This window comes from Acinonyx jubatus, chromosome D4, assembly GCF_027475565.1.
Source record: "Acinonyx jubatus isolate Ajub_Pintada_27869175 chromosome D4, VMU_Ajub_asm_v1.0, whole genome shotgun sequence".
Taxonomy (NCBI): domain Eukaryota; kingdom Metazoa; phylum Chordata; class Mammalia; order Carnivora; family Felidae; genus Acinonyx; species Acinonyx jubatus.
The window spans coordinates 62,631,716-62,646,178 of NC_069391.1; the positions used below are offsets into that span (position 1 = coordinate 62,631,716).

The following is a 14,463-nucleotide window of genomic DNA, read 5'->3' on the forward strand; positions in this document are numbered from 1 at the left end:
AATACCTGTGGCAATGAGAAAGAATGAAATATGGCCTTTTGTAGCAACGTGGATGGAACTGGAGAGTGTGATGCTAAGTGAAATAAGCCATACAGAGAAAGACACATACCATATGGTTTCACTCTTATGTGGATCCTAAGAAACTTAACAGAAACCCATGGGGAAAGAGAAGGGAAAAAAAAAAAAAAAAAAAAAGGTTAGAGTGGGAGAGAGCCAAAACATAAGAGACTGTTAAAAACTGAGAACAAAATGAGGGTTGATGGGGGGTGGGAGGGAGGGGAGGGTGGGTGATGGGTATTGAGGAGGGCACCTTTTGGGATGAGCACTGGGTGTTGTATGGAAACCAATTTGACAATAAATTTCATATATTAAAAAAATTAATTAATTAAAAAAATTTTTTAAATAAAAAAAAAAAAGAAAAACTTAAAAAAAGAAAAGATCTTACACCATCCTGTTCTTCAAATGTGTTTAAACAAATTGGTTAGAATAAAACAGTTTAAAGGTCTTCCAATCTATGAACATGATATACCTATTTTATCTCAGTTTTATTTCATGTTGCTCTAAGTTTTAAAAATTTCAATATTTGCACAGCCTAATTTCTAAATATGTTTGCACCGCAACTTGCCAAATTATGCTTTCTCTCCTTTTCCCAGCATAAGCTAACTACTGTTCGGATTTTATTTAATTCTTTTTATACTAAGAATCATGTTTTAGCCTATTTCATTTATGCCATTATACTTTTCCAATTGTTATTTTTAAATACATTACTTCTGCTTTGCTTAGTCTTCTCAAAATTCTTATTCTTTGAATTTTCTATTAAGCAATGCTATACCCATAGCCTAAAAGTTCTGTGCAATAAAGGGTTAACTCAGCAGGTTTGGGGTGTTCAAACCCTGCACATTTCAAAGAAATGACTGGCCTTTGACCAACTCCTGGGAGATAACCTACAAGCCCTTGGAATATCCTGCCTGATAAGAGTATCTTCATATACCTTGGGGGCTTGGACCACATCAAAAAGTTCAGGCTCACAATATGATTTATGGTTGGGACCTAAGCTAGCTGTATCAGTATACCTCTGGAAGGGCTGGAGCCTGAGTAACCAAGGTCACTCCAAGCCTACATGCCTGACCCCCAATAAAACCCTTGGATACTAAAGGTCGGGTAAACTTCCCTGGTTAACAATACCTCAGTATGCTGTCACATGTCACTGTTGGCAGAATTAACTACTGTTCACACAACTTCACAGGGAGAAGAAAATGAGGTTTGCATCTATTCTCTCTCTGATTCTGCCCTATGTGCCTTTCACCTTTGCTGATTTTATCTGTAACTTTTTGCTGTAGTATTGTTCTGTATACAAATTGTTTGTGGGACTTGTCATGCATTTGTGCCCAGAGCCACACACACACACAATCATGGGAGGCTTAGTTGGCTTGTTCTCTGTATCTGGCCTCAGGATCAGAACTGGCCCTTCTGTTCCTGATGCCAAGAGGGATTAACTTGCTTCACCTCCCTGAGCCAGACCAGGCTGACCCACTAGAATGGATCAGGGAGGGAAGAGAAATATGCTGCCACCAGGCTCCTAAGATTGTGAGAAAAGATAAGAGAAACAAAGTAACAGCCTACTCAGGTGTGCACTTAGGCAAACTTAATGACTAACTATAAATCACAGGTAGTATATATACTGCCCTGGGGGGAATAGTGAGGTGAAGTCTCATCTGAGGGGAGGATGCTCCACCCAGTACCCTCAATCCGGACTCCAACCAGGCTGTCCACCACAGGGCTTCCCCAGCCAGAAGGTTGGATGTTGTGAGTACCTGATTTCATGTAGCAGCCCTTTGTTCTTCTCTATACTTCTCTCCCTCTTTATGTTTACTATAATTGTTTAATTCTTTATATTCACCTTCCCTTATAATTAATAGTTTTCCTCCACGAAATTGAAAGTGCAGCTATCATGAATTACTATTATTCAGAACAAGTATAAACTATAAGCTTGAATATAGCAACTTTTCTGAGTTCTTGGAGACCTGTGGACATGGGTTCACAAATACACTGAATTTTATACTTTTATAATTTTGATTTTAAAAATCACTTGATCAAATGGATTTTTTTAAAACTATATATGTATTTTTTTGTTGTTGTTTACAAATGGATTTTAATTTGTCTTATATTGTCTACAATTTCTAGTGCAGTTAAACTGTTACTTTGTGGTGCTAAGGTGGCTCAGTCAGTTGAGTGTCCAACTCTTGATTTTGGCTCAGGTCACGATCCCAGTGTCATGGGATCGAGCCTCGTGTCAGGCTCCATGCTGAGTGTGCAGCCTGCTTAAGATTCTCTCTCTCTCTTCCTCTGCCCCTCTCCCCTACTCAGTCTCTAAAATTAAAAAAAAAAAAATTAAATAAACTGCTTTCACTTTGCAGAATTTACTGTTTCCTTTTGACACAAAATGTTTAGTTATTCCACTGACACTTCAAAGAAGGTCTATGCTTTCAGAGTACAGAGTTTGAAAGATATATATAAATATGTATTAGACTCATGTCATAAAACATGCTATTTATATCTTCTGGAGTAGGGTCAACAAACTTTCTCTATAAAGGGTTGGATGGTAAATATTTTAGTCATTGTGGGCCACATGATCTCAGTCACAACTTCTCAATCATTTTGTTGTACCACAACAGCAGACAAAACAATACACAACAAATAGCTTATTTGCAAAAATTGCAGGCAAATAGGTGGATTTAGCATAAGGAACATGATTTACTAACTCATGTTCTAGAATCTCAGTTGCTGTCAATTTTATGTTATGAAATCAGAACAGTACATATAGGCCTATTACATCTAATGTGTTCCTATTTCTCCTCATATCTCTTTCAGTTTTGTTTTATGAATCTTTATAATTTAATTGGCACACAGGTATTTGCAGCCTTGGCATCTCCTCTCTACATTAACTTACTTAGCTTTATTAAAGTGTTTCTTTTATTACTGTATGAAATTTTAAGTGAATCAAAACCTTTCCAGTAGTCCTATAACTTAAGCCTGTATTATATTTTATGTATATTGCCTTGATATTGTTTCATGTTATAAACATTCTAAATTATTTTTAGGTATTTCTCTTTGATACAATCTCATACCATTTTTCTTTTTGTTTTTAATGTTTATTTATTTGAGAGAGAGGGTGCACATGCATGCATGCGCATGGGGAGGGGCAGAAAGGGAAAGAGAGAATCCCAAGCAGGCTCCATACCTTCAACACAGAGCCCAACGTGGGCTTGATCCCATGAACCAGGAGATCATGACCTGAGCCAAAATCAAGAGTTGGACACTTAACCGACTGAACCACTCAGGCATCCCCATACCATTTTTTCCTAACAGATTAACTTTAGCCTATCTACAGTGATATGACAAACACATTCATCTAACTTTATGTTGTGCTGTTTACATGTTAATGTATACATATTTATTTTATAAAAAATATTTTCAGTGATAAGTCTCTTCTGTGTACAATTAACTGTTTTCCATCTAATAAGAAAGGTCCTATTTTTGCATTTACAGTTCATTTATAGAACTTAAATTATAATTATAAATCTCATACAATTCTTATTTATTAATTAGGCAATACCTAGTGATTTCCTACTACACAACCACTGATCAAATCAGTATATCCCCTCTCTTCCCATCCTTTAAATCTTCCACTTTAGTTACTTCTATAATCTTACTTAGTATTTAACTTTGCACTGGTTAAATATAAATCACTTGACTTGTCATGTATAAATGAATATACCCTGTTGCCTAGTATAAAATATGAACAAATGAAAATAATCACATGTATCCCTTATGTTACACCCTCTGCACCCACATTTTACTGGATCTACTCATTTCTGAAATTCCAAAGGTGCTCACTGTTAACTATTCTCATTCTGGATTTAGTTTTCCAGGAATACCTTTTGCCAGTACTCCAAAACTCACCTAGGTAACTTCTGTTTACAAATTCATCCTCTAATAACCATGGGTCTTCTCCTTGTTCCAACTTGAAGATTACTTCTGGTTTTATAAAGCAATATCCTGTAAATGGGAAATATTTTAGGACATGGATTCACTGTAAGGGCTTTGATGATTTTGAATGTGAAGGAAGGTGCAGCTTTACAAGTGGCACAGTAATGCTACCCACCTGACCCTTTCTTTAGGGAAGTAAAAAAATATTTTCAGATGCTTGAAAAAGACCTCCTTAAATTCCTAAATCACAAGCCTAAATAACATTAAATTCTAATAATAACCCACATTTATAGGCTTCAGAAAATCAAATGGAGATTTCTAATTATGGGCATGATAGAATAAAAGAAACCAACTTACCCTCCCCCACATGAAACAATTCAAAAGCAATAAAAAATATATGAAACTTTTAGACACAGGACAATAGGCAGTACAGATTAGTAATTCATGAGAAAAGGGGAAGAATGACATGAATGCAATGACTACCACATATCACAGCCCAGTAAGTTTGAACACAGAATGAAAATCAGCCGCAATGAGAAAGAGCTATGGACATCTACAAAAGGATCCCTCCTTCCATCTTTGAATGAGTACTAATTTGAAGATGCATGTGGAAACTAACTGAGGTTGGAAAATAATTATTAGAAAGAAGTAGAATAGGACCACTTTCTTACATCATACACAAAAATAAATTCAAAATGGATGAAAGACCTAAATGTAAGAAAGGAAGCCATCAAAATCCTCGAGGAGAAAGCAGGCAAAAACCTCTTTGATCCTGGCTGCAGCAACTTCTTAACACGTCTCCAGAGGCAAGGGAAACAAAGGCAAAAGTGAACTATTGGGACGTCATCCAAATAAAAGGTTTCTGCACAGTGAAGGAAACAATCAGCAAAACTAAAGGCAACCAATGGAATGGGAGAAGATATTTGCAAATGACATACCAGATAAAGCGTTAGTATCCAAAATCCATAAAGAACTTAGGAAACTCAACACCCAAAAAACAAATAACCCAGTGAAGAAATGGGCAAAAGACATAAATAGACACTTCTCCAAAGAAGACATCCAGATGGCCAACCGACAAATGAAAAAAAGCTCAACATCACTCATCATCAGGGAAATACAAATCAAAACCACAATGAGATACCACTTCACACCTGTCAGAATGGCTATCATTAACAATTCCGGCAACAACAGATGTTGGAGAGGATGTGGATAAAGAGGATCTTTTGCACTGCTGGTGGGACTGCAAACTGATGCAGCCACTCTGGAAAACAGTATGGAGGTTCCTCAAAAAATTAAAAATAGAACTACCCTAAGACCCAGCAATTGCACTCCTAGGTATTTATTCAAGGGATACAGGGATGCTGTTTCAAAGGGGCACATGCACCCCTATGTTTATAGCAGCCCCATCGACAATAGCTAAAGTATGGAAAGAGCCCAAACGTCCATCAATGGATGAATGGATACAGAAGATGTGGTAATATATATATACACACAATGGAGTACTACTCGGCAATCAAAAAGAATGAAATCTTGCCATTTGCAACTATGTGGCTGGACCTAGAGGGTATTATGCCAAGCTAAATTAGTCAGAGAAAGACAAATATCATATGACTTCACTCATATGAGGACTTTAAGATACAAAACAGATGACCATAAGGTAAGGGAAACAAAAATAATATTAAAAACAGGGAGGGGAACAAAACATAAGAGACTCTTAAATATGGAGAACAAACAGAGGGTTACTGGAGGGGTTGTGGGAAGGGGGATGGGCTAAATGGGTAAGGGGCAGGCATTAAGGAATCTACTCTTGAAATTATTGTTGCACTATATGCTAACAAACTTGGTGGTAAATTAAAAATAAATAAAAATATACACTGTAAAAAAAAAAAAAAGAATGAAAAAAAAAATCACCACACACAGAAGTGGGAAATCTGTGTTTCCAGACTGGAAAGGCAAGGGATCCTCAATAAGACTTCTCATCAGAAATTGAACAGGTCAGAAGGCAGTGAACTACTCAAAGAAAGGGTTATCAACTAAGAATCCCATATCCAGGAAAACTCAATAAGATAAAGGCCAAATAAAAGTATTCCCAGATAAGAAAAATTGAGATTTTGTTGCCTGCAGACCCACCTTACAAGATACACTAAAGTTCTCTTCACTGATTTCAAAGATAATTGGATAAAAACAATGCCTATATATAAGTATTGTTGGGTTTCTAACATAGACAGATGTAATATGGACAATGATACCACAAAATGGGGGAGGAATAAAGCTACATAGGAGTAACTTTTCTATATGGCACTGAATGGTAAATTCAAGTGTATTTGGTAAGCCCTAGAGCAACTACTAAGGAAGTAAATTCTAAAATATACAATGAAAAAAAATTATAAAAGGAATTAAAAATGTTACATTAAAAAATATTCACATACTGCAAAACAGTAGAAAATGGAATAGAAAATAACAAAAAAGACAGGAGACATACAGAAAACAAAATATAAAATGGCAAACAAAAATCCAACTATATCAAATAAGAACAATTAAGTGTGAATGAATTTAACAATCCAGACAAAAGACAGAGAATGTCAGACTACATTTAAAAAAAAAAAAAACTATATTTAACTATATGCTAAGGAGATACATATTAAAGATACAAAGATGTTCAAAGGGAGAAGATGGAAAAGATACTTCATATTTCATTCAAGCATGAATGGTTATAAGAAAGCGATTATATTTTTAAAAAATACATTTCTTTTAAAAGATTTTAAGTAATCTCTACACCCAATGTGGGCTCAAACTTACAACCCTGAGATCAACAGTTACCCCTTCTACTGACTGTGCCAGCCAGATGACCTCCCAAAAAATAGACTTTAAGTTGAAAAATGTTACTAGAGATAATGAGAGACATTTTACAATGACAAAAGAGTATATCCATTAGGAAGATGGTATAGGAATTATAAACATATACACACCTCACAACTGAGCCCAAAATATATGAAGCTAAAACTGACAAGTGAATGGAGAAATAAGACAATTAAAAAATAATAGTTGGAGACTTAATTATCATACTTTCAATAATATATAGCGTAACCAGATAGGAAATCAGTAAGGAAATAAATGACACTATAAACCAACTAGACTTAATGGACATACATACCACACTCACCCAACAGCAACAGAATCCAAATTCTTCTAAAATGCACATGGAACACTCCCTAAGACAGGTCATTTATTAGGCTACAAGACAAACTTTAATAAATTTAAAAATACAGAAATAACAGAGTATCTGATCCCAATGGAATGAAATTAGAAATCACCTGGGTGGCTCAGTTGGTTGAGCACCCGACTTTTGTTTGTTTGTTTTGAAAGACAGAGAGAGAGCACAAGCAGGGGAGTGGCAGCGAGAGAGAGAGAGAGAGAGAAAGAGAGAGACAGAGAGAGACAGAGAGAGAGAGAATCCAAAGCATTTGTCAGGCTCTGAGCTGTCAGCACAGAGCCCGATGCAGGGCTCACACACATGAGCCATGAATGAGATCATGACCTGCAGACACTTAACCAACTGAACCACCCAGGCACCCCGAGCTTCTGACTCTTGATCTCATCTCAGGTCTTGATCTCAGGGTCATGAGTTCAAACCCTGCATTGGGCTCCACGCTGGGTATGAAGACTACTTTTTTAAAAATTCAGTAACAGAAATTTGGGAAATTCACAAATATGTGGAAATTGAACAAACACTACCTACAAATTAAAGCCCATGCCCAGATGGCTTTACTACTGAATTCTACCAAACATTTAAAGAACTAATAACAGGGCCGCCTGGGTGGCTCAGTCGGTTAAGCGGCCGACTTCGGCTCAGGTCATGATCTCGCGGTCCGTGAGCTCAAGCCCCGCGTCGGGCTCTGTGCTGACAGCTCAGAGCCTGGAGCCTGTTTCGGATTCTGTGTCTCCCTCTCTCTGACCCTCCTCTGTTCATGCTCTGTCTCTCCCTGTCTCAAAAATAAATAAAACGTTAAAAAAATTTTTTTAAAAACAAATAAAGAACTAATAACAATTCTTTATCATCTCTCCCTCACAAAAAACAGAAAAGAGGACACTTCTCTCATTCAATAAGGCCAGCATTACCCTGATACTCCCAGACGTCACAAGAAAACTACAACTGTCTCTTATGAATACAGATGCATAAATTTCCATCAAAATACCAGCAAACTGATATATGGCAACATATTAAATTTATTACACACCATGACCAAGTGGAATTGGTCATGGGAATGACCAAGGAATGCAAGAATGCAGTTGCTGTGATACACAAAACTGCATCAATGTAATTCACGATATCAATAGAATAAAACATAAAAACCATGTGATCATCTTAAAAGACACAGAAAAAAGCATTATGACACAAATCAACACTCCTTCATGCCAAAAACATTCAACAAACTAGGAGTAGAATGGAACTTCTCGGGGCGCCTGGGTGGCAGTCAGTTAAACATCCGACTTCAGCTCAGGTCAAGATCTCATGGATGAGGTGAGGCAAAGATGAAAGCTTCTGCATGTGAGCTGTAGTTGCAGGGCCTGAACTTCTCAATTGGTGCCAAGGGAGAATACACATGAGCTTTCTTATTAACTTGCCCATACATGGGGCAGAAGCAGAAGAGGCGGCAGGGCTTGAGAGCTGTGAGAAATTGAACATCAAGAAGAGATTCTATTACAAAGTACCTCTGATGTTTGGTAATTGAAATGTGTCATGTTTTCCTTAATTGGATTACTCATAAGCTAATGCTGCACTGAGGCTAAGGCTATAAAGAATGTGAAAGTTTTTCAGGAGGCTGGCATCAAGTATTTTGAGAAGTGAATTAAGTGTTTTGGTTAACATAAATGATGTCTGAAGCTTCAAAAAAAGTGAGGAGTGTCTTGGTGATTCTGTATTAGTATTATGGTTTTAGTATGGCCACACTGACGTGTAATCTTGATTTGCATTTTTGGGTATCTTTGAGGCAAGAAACTTCCACCTTTTTTCATATATTTTTTAATGTTTCATTTATTCTTTTTTTTGATATCTTAAATTTTTTAAATTTACATTTTTTTTTAATATGAAATTTATCATCAAATTGGTTTCCATACAACACCCAGTGCTCATCCCAACAGGTGCCCGCCTCAATATCCATCACCCACCCTCCCCCCCCACCTCCCATCAACCCTCAGTTTGTTCTCAGTTTTTAAGAGTCTCTTATGTTTGGGCTCCCTCCCTCTCTAACCTCTTTTTTTTTTTCTTTCCCCTCCCCCATGGTCTTCTGTTAAGTTTCTCAGGCTCCACATAGAGTGAAAACATATGGTACCTGTCTTTCTCTGTATGACTTATTTCACTTAGCATAATACGCTCCAGTTCTATCCACATTGCTACAAAAGGCCATATTTCATTCTTTCTCATTGCCACAAAGTATTCCATTGTGTATATAAACCACAATTTCTTTATCCATTCATCAGTTGATGGACATTTAGGCTCTTTCCATAATTTAGCTATTGTTGAGAGTGCTGCTATAAACATTGGGGGACAAGTGCCCCTATGCATCAGCACTCCTGTATCCCTTGGATAAATTCCTAGCAGTGCTATTGCTGGGTCATAAGGTAGATCTATTTCTAATTTTCTGAGGAAACTCCACACTGTTTTCCAGAGCGGCTACACCAGTTTGCATTCCCACCAACACTACAAGAGGGTTCCCGTTTCTCCACATCTTCGCCAGCTGTAGCCGCTCTGGAAAACAGTGTGGAGTTTCCTCAGAAAATTAGAAATAGATCTACCTTATGACCCAGCAATAGCACTGCTAGGAATTTATCCAAGGGATACAGGAGTGCTGATGCATCATTTTAGCCACTCTAACTGGCGTGAGGTGGTATCTGAGTGTGATTTTGATTTGTATTTCCCTGGTGAGGAGCGATGTTGAACATCTTTTCATGTGCCTGTTGGCCATCTGGATGTCTTCTTTAGAATAGTCATGTTTTCTGCCCATTTCTTCATTGGATTATTTGTTTTTCGGGTGTGGAGTTTGGTGAGCTCTTTATAGATTTTGGATACTAGCCCTTTGTCTGATATGTCGTTTGCAAATATCTTTTCCCACTCCATTGGTTGCCTGTTAGTTTTGTTGATTGTTTCCTTTGCTGTGCAGAAGCTTTTTATCTGCATGAGGTCCCAATAGTTCATTTTTGCTTTTAATTCCCTTGCCTTTGGGGATGTGTCAAGTAAGAAATTGCTGCGGCTGAGGTCAGAGAGGTTTTTCCCTGCTGTCTCCTCTAGGGTTTTGATGGTTTCCTGTCTCACATTTAGGTCCTTTATCCATTTTGAGTTTATTTTTGTGAATGGTGTAAGAAAGTGGTCTAGTTTCATCCTTCTGCATGTTACTGTCCAGTTCTCTCAGCACCATTTGTTAAAGAGACTGTCTTTTTTCCACTGGATATTCTTTCCTGCTTTGTCAAAGATTAGTTGGCCATACTTTTGTGGGTCCAATTCTGGGGTTTCTATTCTATTCCATTGGTCTACGTGTCTGTTTTTGTGCCATGTTTTATTCTTGAGAGAGAGGGAGAGACAGAGCATGAGCAGGGGAGGAGCAAAGCGAGAGAGGGACACAGAATCCGAAGCAGGCTCCAGGCTCCAAGCTGCCAGCACAGAGCCTGACGCAGGGCTTGAACTCACAAGCTGAGAGATCATGACCTGAGCCAAAGTCGAATGCTCAACCAACTGAGCTACCCAGGCACCCCTAGAAATTTCCACTTTTTTACCCCAAAGGGGTTTACCCTGGACAAGGCATTGTGACTGTCATTGGTTGAACCAGACATCCAAGTTGCTAGCTACTGCCAAAGTGTCTGTAAAACTGTAGATGGGAACAACGGGCAGCCAGGGCATTCTCTGAGGCCAAGATGTATGCTTGGGACACCTGAGTGGCTCAGTCGGTTGAGCGTGCAACTTCGGCTCGGGTCATTATCTCACAGTTTGTGAGTTTGAGCCTCACATCAGTTGACAGCACAGAGTGTGCTTGGAATTCTCTGTCTCTCCATTCTCTATCCTTCCCCCACTCACATGCATGCTCTCTCTCTCTCTCAAATAAACATTTAAAAAAATGAATGCTTGAAGTTTAGCCACTTGTAGTGACTCTTGGGTCCCATCTTCATCATCAAATATCCCAGTTGAAGGATGAAAACTAGCAGCTGTCCAGCAAATTCCATTATGTACACAATGGCACTGCCATCTGCAGCATACAAACTCTGTTCGCTATTTACTCAGTTGATCCCAAAAGGTTCCCTAGGTAGGCAAGGACCTGAGGACACCTCCTCTTACATGTGGGATACACCAGAGCCCATGTTCATTATCTATCCTATAAATACCACATGCATTTCAAGAAGATGGTCTCAGTGGCCCAACGAATCCAAAGGGATGCTGCGTCCACAATCCAAGGTATGATGAGCAGCTGGGTACAGAGCCTGTGAGAGCGTTTACTTCCAGGAGTACCAAGCATGCTTCTTAGAGTCTAGAGCTCCACAAATGCTGCTCTAATGGCATGTAACAGGGCCAAAGAGGACGGTGGTTTTTACATCAGAAGCTCATAGGCATTTTATGGTAAGCTTGATGGTCAGAAATTCCAAGAAGTACGAGAGGAGGTTGCCAAAGAGTCTCTCAAGGACACTAACAGGAGTGCCTATTATATTACAATTTAGACAAATTATAGAGCCTTTTGTTGTAGGGAACCCCATCCTAATTGGGATAATTTGTGACTAATATTATAAACAAACTTCAGTAAAATTGTTAAGAGGAAGATGTTGTCACCAGAAAAAAAACAAACCAAAACATGTTCAGCTCTTTTTAATGTTGAGGTGTGGAGAGTGCAAAGAGCTAATAATTCCCAAGAATTTAACAGAGATGGCAGGGCTTTTAAAAAATATGGAAGAGTAGCTCATTCCTTTTTGTCAGCTCTTTTATGAGTATCTGTATGTCCTGAATAAGCGTGTAAAATAAATCTCCTCAGAGATGTCACAAATGTAATATTGTATCTTCTCCATTCCCAGTCACACTCACCTCAGTGCTGGAGCTCCAGACCCCATCCTCCAAAAGACCTGCACAGAACCTGTGCCATTTTGTGGGACCTCATTCCCAGTGGGGCAGGGACTGGTCTCATTTCACAAGCAGACCAGAGCACAGCTAGCTAAAATACACCCTTCTGCTGGGGACTAAACACTGCCTACAACAGGCAAAGAGAGCCTATACAAACAATAAACTGAAGGAAAAAGGCCAGGACTCAATAGCTGAGTACATACAACACACATAGGAGACATGCCCTGAGACACTGGGTCCTGGGGAACAGAGGGCCCTCCACTGCCAGGGAATACAAAACCTCTTCTTCGTAAGGCCATTACCCTCAAGAACAACAGACCTAGATGACTTTCCTAACACACAGAAACAGACAGAAAGAGTTAGACAAAATGAGGAGACAAAGAAACATGTCCCAAGTGAAAAGAACAGGACCAAACCACAACAAGAGACCTAAGAAAAACACATATTAAGTAAATTGCCAGATAGAGAATTTAAAGTAATGATCAAAAAGATACTCAACGGACTTGAGAAAAGAGTGGAGGACATCAGTGAAACCCTTAACACAGAGATAAAAAAAGAACCAGAGATAAAGAACACAATAAATGGAATTAAAAATACACTTGACAGAACAGACTACGGGGTGGGGGGAGGGGGGTGGCGCCTGGATAGCTCAGTCGGTTGAGTGTCCGGCTTCGGCTCAGGTCATGATCTCACAGTTTGTGAGTTCGAGCCCCGCGTCGGGCTCTGTGCTGACAGCTCAGAGCCTGAAGCCTGCTTCAGATTCTGTGTCTCCCTCTCTCTCTGCCCTTCTCCTGCTCATGCTCTGTCTCTCGGTCTCAAAAATAAATAAAAACATTCAAAAAAATTAAAAAAAAAAAAGAATAGACTACATGAAGCAGAGAAATGAATTAATGACCTGGAAAACAGACTAATAGAAAGCAAAGCAAAAAAGAGTAAACAAACTTATGCAAATCGCAAACAGTCTCAGGGAACTCAGTGACTGCATCAAGAGTAATAACGTTCCGGGCGCCTGGGTGGCTCAGTCGGTTAAGCATCCGACTTCCGCTCAGGTCATGATCTCGCGGTTCGTGAGTTCAAGCCCCGCGTCAGGCTCTGTGCTGACCGCTCAGAGCCTGAAGCCTGTTTCAGATTCTGTGCCTCCCTCTCTCTCTGACCCTACCCCGTTCATGCTCTGTCTCTCTCTGTCTCAAAAATAAATAAACGTTAAAAAAAATTTTTTTTTTAAAAAGAGTAATAACGTTCATATTATACAGATCCCAGAAGAAGAGAGAAAAGAGAGCAGAAAATTTATTTAAGAAATAATAGCTGAAAACTTCCCTAATCTGGGAAGGAAAGAGATGTCCAGATACAGAAGGTACAGAGATGACCCAACAAAATCAAAGGAGATCCACACCAAGACACATAGTAATTAAACCGGCAAAAAGCAGTGATAAAGAAAACGTTTTAAAATCAGCAAAGAAAAGGACACAGTTACATATAACGGAAACCTCATGAGGATATCAGTGGATTTTCAGAAGAAGGAAAGGGAGTGGCATGATATATTCAAAAGTGCTGAAAGAGGATACATGTGCAGTCAAGAATACTCTATCCAGAGGCGCCTGGGTGGCTCAGTCGGTTAAGTGTCCGAGTTCAGCTCAGTCATGACCTCGTGGTTCGTGAGTTCGAGCCCTGCATCAGCTCTGTGCTCACAGCTCAGAGCCTGGAGCCTGCTTTGGATTCTTTGTCTCCCTCTCTCTCTGCTGCTCCACCACTCGCACTCTGTCTCTCTCAAAACCAAACATTAAAAAAATTTTTTAAAAAAATAATACTCTATCCAGCAAGCCTATCATTCAGAATAGAAGGAAAGATAAAGAGTTTCTAAGACAAACAAAAACTAAAGGAGTTCATGACCACTAAACCAGCCTTACCAAAAAATATCAAAGGGGACATTATGAGTGGAAAAGAAAGACCATAAATGACAACATGAAAAGTAAAATATGCATAAACAGGAAAAACAATTATTTTTGTGAAAATCAGTCAAGGTATTCATTAACCAAAGGATGTAAAATATGACAACATATATCTAAAACATGGAGAGGAGAAGAGTAAAGAATGAGTTCAAACTTAAAGAGTTATCAACTTAATATAAACTGGTATATGCAGAAGATGTTATATACAAACTAATGTTAACAACAAAACAAAAACCAGTAATAGGCATGCAAAGAACAAAGAGAAAGGAATCCAAGTATATCACTAAAGAAAGTCAACAATGTATGAAAGACAGCAAGAGAAGAAAAATCAGAGAAAATCTATAAAAACAACTAAAAAAATAAGTAACAAAATGGCAATGAATATGTATTTCTCAATAATTAATCTCTGAATGTAAATGAACTAAA

General features: G+C 38.5%; 1 protein-coding gene across 1 annotated transcript in view; it reads right to left on the minus strand.

Moving 5' to 3' along the window:
• LOC106971488 (zinc finger protein 782-like) overlaps positions 1-14,463 on the minus strand; it is a 64,347-nt gene that overhangs the window by 16,363 nt on the left and 33,521 nt on the right. Inside the window, 1 exon segment of the mRNA XM_053205150.1 lies at positions 3,964-4,059. Within this exon segment, the coding sequence (XP_053061125.1) occupies positions 3,964-4,059 (96 nt within the window).